This window comes from Salvelinus sp. IW2-2015, unplaced genomic scaffold (assembly GCF_002910315.2).
Source record: "Salvelinus sp. IW2-2015 unplaced genomic scaffold, ASM291031v2 Un_scaffold8424, whole genome shotgun sequence".
In the NCBI taxonomy this organism is placed as follows: Eukaryota; Metazoa; Chordata; class Actinopteri; order Salmoniformes; family Salmonidae; genus Salvelinus; species Salvelinus sp. IW2-2015.
The window spans coordinates 1-10310 of NW_019949684.1; the positions used below are offsets into that span (position 1 = coordinate 1).

Below are 10310 nucleotides of genomic sequence, written 5' to 3' on the forward strand. Positions count from 1 at the left end.
GTTTGTGTGCAGAGCCCTTTGAGGAGTCTGAGGAGAAGTGGCTGTCGTCCATGGAAAGCTCTCGATGGCTGGAGTATGTCAGGTATGTACAAATATTTAGACGCCACTGGCCCTGCAGGTTGGCTCACCATGCTGTTTGCACTGGCATTGCCGCTGTCCTGTCCTGCATGAAGTTTAATTTAGAAAAGTACTAGCATTGACAGACGCTCCTGCTGGTTCTCTCTCTACCATCTGGTATATATATTAGTCCTTTTATTTACATTTTTTAATAGTGGTAATATTTCATGAACAAGTATAGGATCATTTTGGTTGGACTCAACTTTTGGTCAGAGTTAATGAATGTCGTACTTAAGATGTATGTGTAAATGTTACATATTTGTACCTAGAGTAAAGTCAACTGTATCCTTTCATATTCCTGGCTCCAGGACCTTCCTGAAGCATTCAGCCGAGGTAGTCTACTTGCTGGAGGGAAAACATGTGTCTGTCATTCTGCAAGGTAACGAAATACATGGTTTTGTCCTTTAGTTGTCTGTTTCCTGTATAAGTATAGTTCCCCCTCTGTTTGTCTGTCTGTCTCTGACCTGTATTTCTCTCTTCTTTTCTTTCTCTCTTCTCTCTTTCGCCTCTCTTCTCTCTCCAGAGGAAGAAGACAGGGACCTGAGCTGTGTGGTGTCCTCTCTGGTACAACTGATGCTGGACCCTCACTTCCGTAGCCTCACTGGCTTCCAGAGCCTGGTGCAGAAGGAGTGGGTGATGGCTGGCCATCGCTTCCTCGACCGGTGCAACCATTTGAAGAAGAATGACAAAGAGGAGGTAGGCTCTGTCTATTTGCATACTTGAAATGGAGCTTGACATGGAGTTGTACTTTGAAATGTTGTCATTGTTTTGTGCCCAGTGATTTTTATAATTTATAATTTTAGTCATTTAGCAAACACTCTTAACTCTAATTGCTCCTGTAAGTCMCACTGAATAAGTGCCTTGCTCAAGAGCACATCAACAGATTGTTCACCTAGTTGGCTCAGGGAGTCAAACCAGCAACCTTTCGATTACTGGCCAAACGCTTTTAATCGCTAGACTACCTGCCGCCCTTAATCACAATATTCTTTACCTTTCCCGCTCTTCCTCTCCTCCCATCCCCTCAGTCTCCTCTGTTCCAGCTGTTCCTGGACTGTGTGTGGCAGATTATAAATCAGTACCCAGCAGCCTTTGAGTTCACTGAGACCTACCTGACTGTGCTCAGTGACAGCATGTGGATCCCTGTCTTCAGCACCTTCCTCTTCAACTGTCCCCAGCAGCGCACTGAGAACAGCATGGTGAGGAGCTCACACACACACACACACAAAAAGAGACAAAAACAGGAAGTTCCCCCTCAACCCTCACAACATAGTTGCGGTTGTATTGAACTCCGTCAACGCACCTCTGATATGATACAGCTCAGAACTGTGTGCAGCTGTGGGAAGTATTAGTAACCTTACCTGTCCTCCTCCACAGGACTTTGCTCAGAGTAAGTGCATCTCTGTGGGGGAGGAGAAGGCCCTACGTTTCCCCCCTGTCTGGGACTGGTCACAGCAGTTCACCCCCAAAGACCAGGCCCTTTTCAACAACCCCATGTATGTTGGCAAAGGTGCCACCTGTGTTCAGAACGGAGCAGTGAAGTCCTTCAGACGCACTAAGGTCAGTTTGCTCTCTTTGTTTGAGAATGCAAATGAATACACTGAGTTCTCAACCACCCCTTAACAGGATAAGTACATTTCAATTCTAGATGGGTAAATTTAGGGAGCTTTGCAAGAAAAGCTATGCAAGACTATCCAGGGACAGTCCCAGATGCCTGGAAATAACCTGAATTCATGAAGATCAAAATGTCATGTTCCTCAAAGTAAAATCAACACCATCTACATGCATGTACATTCTAAATTAAATAACTTGTAAATGAGTGTGTTCCTTTCTCTTCCAGAAAAACTACAGTTCTACACTCCGAGGGATGCCCTCTTCCCTGAGGAACATCCTGATGGACGGCCATGACAGCCTCACCCTGACCAGACGGAACTCCCTCGTGTCGCGGCTCAAACCAGACTTCTCCCAGATCAGAGAGGTGGTGGAGAGCCCAACAGAGCGCTTCTTCAGGGACTGGGTCTCCCGGCCCGCAGACCTACAGGGGATGCTCATCCCCCAGCTCCTGCCTTCACACCTGGCCCTGTGGAGGCTCTACTTCCTGCGCTGGGTCCCTGAAGCCAGCATCCCCAAGGGCGGCCCTGTAACCGCATACCACAAGCTCTCCCAGCTGGCTGATGAGGTAGAGAAGCTGCAGAGCCAGCTACGCCAGTACAAGGGGGCCACTCCGGCCAGCACCCCGACCTCCAACCCCAGCGCCCCCCCATCAGACCACAGCAGGATGTACTTTAAGGCCGGTTCCACCCACGAGCCCTCTTCAACTCCAGAGTACCTCAGCTCCTCCTTCCCCTTRTCTCCCGTGGGGAACATGTGCCGCCGCAGCATCCTGGGRACTCCTCTCAGCAAGTTCCTGAACGGGGCAAAGATATGGCTCTCCACTGAAACTCTGGCCAATGAGGCACTCTGAGGTCCCGTGGCTAAAGTTCTCACTCAAATCAGTGCTTAGAGTCCAGAAGGGATGTCCTATCATGCTAGAGGCCAGAGGCTAGCTCAGTTGAATGTGGTGATGTGGCTGTTTGTTTTTGCACAAGATTATTCATCTTTGCTTAAATCGCACATTTCTTCAGGGGTTTGCCAGGGTTGCTCTCTGTAGGAAGTCAATTTTGATTTCCAGTTTCACTTTCTAGTTTTAGATTCAGTTGAGTATGTAGAAGAATGTTAGTGGAATATGATTTTGTAGTGACATTGATGTAGTGCTGATGACACTTTGCGAAGGAAAAAAGGAGTTATGAGGAGGAGTTAAATCTGTGGTAGACACTTATCGCTTTATTTGTATCACTTAATATAGTTTAGTTGTATTTCTAGAGACCTTCTGGTAAGGTACTGCATTAATTCTAGAATGAATATTAACCAAATCATGAATAGTGAAAGGAGAAGGACAGACGAGGCTATTTACTATTAGGCCTTCTTGCAGGAAATGATCATCAATCACGTAACACACCAATAAAATGCCAGGGGACTGGCACTGGAAAATGCCTTCACCGTTTGAGACAAGAAATTTGTGGACATTTGTGGACACAATCAACTTTTTCCTTGATGGCTTTGGCATTGAAATGCATCAGTATCTGGACATGTATGATTTGGAGCTGTGGGCAGTAAAGAACTGCTGGGCATGCTGGATACCTGTCTTATCATTACTGTACACCCGCATAGCCTGAACTGATGCTGCTAATGGCTGGACGCCTCCTGAACTGATGCTCAGACAATCAGCATGTCTATTCACCATAGTCAGGTGATGTGTTTCAGAGTGGGTTTGAAGTGGAGACATGTAAACAGTTGGAATCTGTTTTCTCTAATGAGCCCTCATTGCTCCTTCACCTGATATTAACAAGACAAATCCCAAATAAGAAGTGAAGCTGTATGAAATAACTACTGGTAATGGTAAATTGACAAATAATATACTGTTTTTATTGCTATTCTAATTATGGTACTTACTGTTTTTTTTAGCCCCTACTTCTAGTTTATATACCATGAATGCACAGCCCTTATTTTAGTTTACCACTAATTCACACCATTGGTGCACTCAGCACTGGTATTGTATGACAATTGTGCTCTTCATTTGACACAATTTGATATTGATCAACAGTGCACATATTTATTCAGTTATGCAAATGTTCTAAAACAGGGATGTAGGAAATTCTCAGTGCCTTTTTTAGATGGAAATGTGGGTTTACTTACTGTGTTCAATGTACCGGTTCACTTCTATCACTTATTCTACTATGCATGTTGTTACACCCAGAGTAATGACATTAGGAGAGACGGAGTACTTCAAAAGCTGCARCTGGAAGCCAAATTGAAGTGCTTGATCTGAAGTAACACCATGTTGGGATTAATGTTATGTTTTACCTTTGCTCTGTGGAGTGTCACTGTGTTAGATCAAGTTTGGAGATACACATTTATGGCATTGCAGAGCACTTGTTGGACAATTGAGTGGTCTGTAGTGCAATGTTGACCCTCTCCCCCCTTAAAAAGCACTGTCAACACTCTCTGACCACAGGGGGTCACAGCTGTAAGGCAAAATGTCAATGTAAAGGAATTTAGAGCAAATAAAAATGTCAAATGTCTGAAGTTGTTTTTTTTGTTATTGGGGGGGGTAGATATTTGTGAGTATTCTTCTACTCGGTATTTCAGACACCCAATAAGGTGGCTGCAATGCTTGTGTCTGGATTGGAAAGCTGTCAAAATGAGACGATTAGCAATGTCTGCAACACAGATTTATAAGGGAAACTGAAGATATTTCACATGATATTCAAATTAAAATATTAACCATGCTATATGCAGGTCTGATATTAGTCAAATCAGGTCATACTACAGTCAGTGTATGTATAATAAAATGCAAAGCTACTGTACACACTAACTCAAATCAATAAGGCCATCAGCACCCCCTGCTGTAATACTGGAGCATCAACCGGGAAAATTGCAAAAACAACACGTCACAATAACATGCCGGTACTGTAAATCTGAGAAAGTACTGCATTTGTAATTCAAGAACCTCCTAAAGTATCCCAATGATAGACTTTTAATGTGCTAAAATACTACTTGTTTTCATTGCCTGAGGATTGCCATTTAAAGAGGAACAAGGCAATGTGTGTTCCCGAAGGGAAATAGATAATTCCCTAATTTGTGCATACAGACATTCGGGGGAAAATGGCAATTCAAGTATTCCTAGCAGAAGGTAAACGTGTGTATGTTTTTTATTGGCCATGAAGCTCAAATTTATGAAAATGATAGGATTTATATGCCTCAAAATCATCCAGGAAATTGAATTTACTATGTGTGACGTCATCTAGGAGCGCCACTGGGTTTTCGTCTGCTGGCCTCCGAAATGGGCTCGACTAATCAGCCCTGATTTCATCCACATTTCCTTATCATATTAACTGTTCCGAAAGCGTAAGGCAGTCGAGGCATATCCACAATGATATTTGGAGGTAAGTGCACGAGAAGACAGGAAGTTGTGGCGTTTGGAGATACTATATTTGACCGATAATAACATGATAAATGGCTATTCTGCTAACTAGCTAGCCATTACTAGTGTTCGCTGATGTCCAGCCATACATTCTGACGTTGCCTGGCCTTCTCACTTCACTATTATTTTCATCCCACGAAAGTTAACTTTTCTAACTATGCCAACAACAGTATGTAATTGTCATCTAATTATTTGATCATGTTTTGTAGCCAGTATTAGTATTCTCAATCTTGTTTGAATGACATGAGGAAACACCCAACTTGATTGCTATTTTTGACTCCCATCCCAACTCAAATTTCAGTTTTAGCCAGAGAACTAGCAAGAGAGCTTAATCAATTTGATATCAGATGTGGAAATGTTTCTAAGATCTAGTGCAGTTTGTCCAATGTTCTACGTTTAGAATAACAAAAACATGATCTATGCCTAGAGAGCATGGCTCCTATTCAAAGAAGATGAAAACAGCATCTTTCACCAAGTAGGCCTACTGTAGCGAATAACGCAAATTTCTTTATGGACATGCCAAAAATAGGCTATATTCGGGGGAAATGTTAGCACTATATTTATGAAAATATCAAGCACCCTGCTGTCTTTTGCTCCTCTGCACGTAGAAAGTGAGGCATGTGATGTGAATGTGGGTAATTTAAGACGTTTACGTAAGGTTTTATAAAGAATGGGAGGATATATGTGGGTGGAAGAGGGTTTGTTGTGTAGGTGTTTGTGCATGCCTGGGTGTTTTAACAGTCTCAAATCTGTCTTCACCCTTACCTTTCCCTCCCATGGCTTCCCACTAATAATCCAATTGACTGTGGAGAAAATACACAGCAGTGTCATGGGACGAGACAATATAATTAGGCAAGCTGAAAAAAAAAAGAAGGGTTCTGAATAATCTGGAAGCATTTCTGGTTGCAGCAGCTGAGGTGTAGAGAAGTCTCTCTATTACTCTCTTACTCACTCTCCCTATCTCTCGTGTGCTGTGATTCACTATGCCATACAGTTCAGCCTGTAACAACTTGTTGCTATGGGGAGAAAGCAATATGGCACAGACCATAAAATGAGCTGAAGTGTGTGCCTAATCTTTATGGTGCTGTTGGTTTTCTCACCTCCTGTCATCACACGGAGGCCTAATTATTCAAGGAAATAATATCCAGAGTTAAAAGCTGCAATATGTAACTTTTTGGGCGACCTGACCAAATTCACATAGAAGTGTGATATAGATCTGTCATTCTCATTGAAAGCAAGTCTAAGAAGCGGTAGATGTGTTCTATGTGTGCTATTTCTAGTCAAATCAAATTTTATTGGTCACACATACATGGTTAGCAGATGTTATTGCAAGTATAGAGAAATGCTTGTAGTGCTTATTCGTCCCTAAAGGTTTGTTTTTGCATCTTTTACTTTTGGTTATAGAAACTATACTTCAAAGCGGTTAGAAGATACAGTGATTCTCTAAACTATACTTGCTTGTTATGTCACCAAACTGAAATCAGGCGAACTATTAGAATTTTAGCAACCAGGAAYTGGCGGCGCAATTTCTGCATGGTGCATCTTTAACTGAAATTCAGTTTCTTTGGTTTGTTTGTGTCCATCATTTTGTGGATCTCCTGTGCCTAGGTCTGGAAACACAAGTTTCCTTTCGTCTACAATCTCTCTCAAACATCTTGGCACTCTAAGCCTGGCTTGTGACGTGGGTCCAGTATGTATCGATGTAYTATGTTAAGGTGAATCCTTGGGGTCGTCTGACGACTGGTCACACAGTCTCTCTCTGTGTTTCAAGGTGAGGCGGTGGACGAGGTCAGCTTCAGGTTCTCAGAGCTGGTTCCTGTGGTGCTGATTGCCTGGCCAACAGGCTCCACTCCCCGTGCTGCACAATAAAGAGCCTTTCACGCCCAGACAAGACTACACGGCACCGCCATGAAGCCAGGTCACGAGCGCAATCAGGAGTGCCTGCCTCCCAAGAAGAGGGATCTCAACAACAGCACCAGTAGTAGTAGTGCGGGAGGAGGGGCAGGCAGTGGGGTGGGGGGAGGAGGTGGTGGGGGAGGGGGGGAGGAAGTGGCCTCCACTCAGAGCTCAGGGGTCGGTAGTGACACTCAGGGAGGAGGCACAGCAGAAGAGTGGCTGCGTGCACAGCATGGTCTACACTATGGAGTAGAAAGTGCTGAGAGCCTCCAAGGGCTGCCCGTTGACCAGTACAGCATGCTCTATAGGGTGGCTCTCCCCTCTGTCTCCTACTCCCAGACCAGTCTACACCCAGTGTTAAGCCATATCTCTCCAGCTTACACTGTCCCCTCATCTCTCCTACAGCATCATCCAGGGATCTCCTATCCCCCTCTAGGCTATGCCCAGATCCCCCACTCCTCTTTCCAGTTTGTCTCCCCATACGGTGCAGTCCCTTATGCAGTCCCCCCTGGCTTTGTCCCCAGCTCCCTGATCTCTCCCTCGGGCACCCTCTCCCAGCCCCACCTGGTCCCCTACCAGTCAGTCATCCAGGAGGGGGTGGTCTCCCCTCCTACCCAGGCCCATGTATCTGCCCATGCCTTTGCAAAAGTGGGGTCGTCTGGAGGTGTCCCGCTGATGCTGACCTCGGAGCAGGCTGCCCAGCACCAGCAGCACCTGGGCGCGCTGCCCGCCGCAGAGCTCAGTCCTCGGGGAGTGCCAGTCTTTTACCACTCTCAGGGCACCAGGGCTGCACCTGCCCCCTGGGACCCCTACAGCGGGGAGCAGGAGACAGACAGGGATAGAGAGTTGAATGGAGGAGGGGAGAGGGAGCAGGCAGCCAGGGAGATGCTCCAGGACTCAGTCTACATTGCCAGAAATGCACGGCTGCTGCAGGCAGCATCCGCCTCTGTAGCACTGGAGCACGCACAGGACAGAAGCCTGAAGAGCCGCAGGCTGGACGAGAGGGCTTCGCCTGGGCAGCGCAGCACCCCAGACACTGACCTGGAGGTAAGACTTGAAGTTTTGTTGTAATTACTTACACGCATGTATTTACTTATTTTAAGTTATTTCAAATCTACTCCATAAGTCAAATAAATGTTTTATTTTACATTTTCGAATAAGGAGAGTTTTGATTTGATTATGAATTGTCCAAAATTCTGACTTTATTTAGTGCACRTGACTTTTTATAGTGTCTGCTGTGACACAATATCCATGTTCCCCTCCACTTCCTTCCTTTATTACTTTGTTGAGGGTGTGCTGATCATTGGGCAACCAGTCACATCTACACACTGCCTGCTGCTTCTAGGAAAGACAAAAAATTCTCTGGTTTGTGGTCTCGACTAGAGTTGATAGGAAACCACTGCTTTCTGAGGCTTAATAATGGTGGTTGAGAGGAGGTACAGGAGGACAAAACTTCAGTCTTTTTTCCTTTTTCTCAGACACAACAATTTATTACATTTAAAGATAAAAAGGTTGATTGATTGAAATGTGTTAATAAGATTTATCTTTTGTCATCCTCAAGGTTCAGCAGGTCGTTGGTCGCCTAGCCTCTCCTGTCCAAGGTGTGAGTGGAGGCCGCAAAGAGGTGTCCTTTGGTCCCCTGAACCTATCCCAGGGCTCTCAGAGAGGCAGAGAGGCTCATGGGGAGGCAGGTGAGAGTGCTGGCCGGACAGCGTACGCGATCCACCCTGCGGTGTATGGAGACCCCCGAATGACGGCCCATCAACAGCAGGCAGGGCAGCCAGGCCACGCGGTCATCTTGGCCAATGGACAGACAGTCCTGGTCCCCTTAGACTATCACCAACATCAACAGCCACCCCAGCACTACCCCAGCCAGACCAATGATGACACCTCTGCTGTCACCATGGCCTCCCCCACCCCCACCCCCTACTCTAAAGCCTCTGAGTCTCCAGCCAGAGTGGGCCTCCCAGACAGGGCTGTGGTGGATGTGGCCGCCGTGGAGCAGCACCCCCAGCAGCCTTTTTCTGTCCCAGTCACGGCAGCCCTCACGCAGGCCCTGGTGCCCACCCCTGCCCCCTCCAATCCCTCCCATTTCATGAAGGGGGCCATCATCCAGCTAGCCACGGGGGAGCTGAAGCGTGTTGAGGACCTGCAGACTCAGGATTTTGTGCGGAGTGCTGAGGTGAGCGGGGGGCTGAAGATCGACTCCAGCATGGTGGTGGACATCAGGACCAGCCAGCAGAGACCCGGCCTGGTGGCGCTGCACTTCACAGTMGGCGAGCAGCAGAGCAAGGTGACRATRGACGTGCCKCCGGAYCACCCCTTCTTTGTGTTTGGCCAGGGCTGGTCCTCCTGCASCCCAGAGCGCACGGRCCAGCTCTATGGCCTGGCCTGCCACCACCTGCAGGTAGGAGACGTGTGTGTGTCCATCACTCTGCAGCAGCCGCCCCAGCAACAGAAACAGCCCCTGCAGCAACAACAGCAGCAGCAGCAGACCCAAGCCAGGACTTCCACCAAAGTCAACTCCACATCAGGGGCCATCGGCCAGCCCATGGGGCCCCCTGCCCCCCAGCAGCCCAGGCCACAGCCTCACTTCAGGATGGAACGTGTCCACAGAGAGAGGGAGAGGGGGGATAAAGAGGAGCCCATGCAACTAGGGGGTGTTGGGCAGAGTGAGATGCCCACCAGACCAAATAGGACTTCAGCAGAGCACACTAGGAGCCAGAGCAGTTACTATTTGCACACAGAGGGTTCTGCTCGTCCAGGGGCGGGGGTGGGAGTGGTGTCGACAGTGTCGAGCGCGTCTCAGAGGCGCTGGTCCGCCCCCGGCCTTCAGAGATACATGAAGGTAGAGGAAGGGGCGCACCCTCAGCTGGGCCCCTCCGGCTCCTCTCGACCCTCCTTCATCCCACAGGAGGTCAAACTGTCCATCGAGGGGCGCTCTAATGCTGGGAAGTAGCACCAACCATGGCAGTCCACACCACAGAAGAGACTGTCAGAGGAGTGAAAGCATCAGAGAGGGGGAAAGGGGAAAAAGAGTGGGAATGTAGCCTCTGAATGTTTGATATTTTGCACACCTAATAAGATTACAAGTTCTTTGTTTTCATGGGAACTACCTGGTCTGGAGGCTGGTCAGGTCCGCTCTATTTGCCTGTCAGTCAGTCAGGACAGCTCCTGGTCCAGTGATCAGGAGATTGGGTCTCTGCTCTCCCAGGCTGACAGGGAGCGGATGCAGAAGCAGGGAGTGTATGTAGCTGGTGAATCACCTACCAAAGTC

At 47.3% G+C, this 10310-nt stretch overlaps 2 protein-coding genes across 2 annotated transcripts; both read left to right on the forward strand.

Moving 5' to 3' along the window:
* The first annotated feature begins 6 nt into the window (after positions 1 to 6).
* LOC112079548 (myotubularin-related protein 10) lies at positions 7 to 2933 on the forward strand. Its single transcript, XM_024145472.2, has 6 exons — positions 7 to 82; positions 426 to 496; positions 641 to 813; positions 1143 to 1313; positions 1492 to 1674; positions 1955 to 2933. The coding sequence occupies exons 1-6, from the start codon at positions 51 to 53 to the stop codon at positions 2576 to 2578; spliced, it is 1254 nt and encodes a 417-aa protein (XP_024001240.2). The 5' UTR covers positions 7 to 50; the 3' UTR covers positions 2579 to 2933.
* Positions 2934 to 4977: 2044 nt separating this feature from the next.
* Positions 4978 to 10299, forward strand: LOC112079549 (ataxin-1-like). The gene is made up of 3 exons (XM_024145473.2): positions 4978 to 5099; positions 6909 to 8080; positions 8595 to 10299. Exons 2-3 carry the CDS (start codon positions 7046 to 7048, stop codon positions 9990 to 9992), a joined length of 2433 nt encoding a protein of 810 aa, XP_024001241.1. The 5' UTR covers positions 4978 to 5099; positions 6909 to 7045; the 3' UTR covers positions 9993 to 10299.
* Positions 10300 to 10310: the final 11 nt, after the last annotated feature.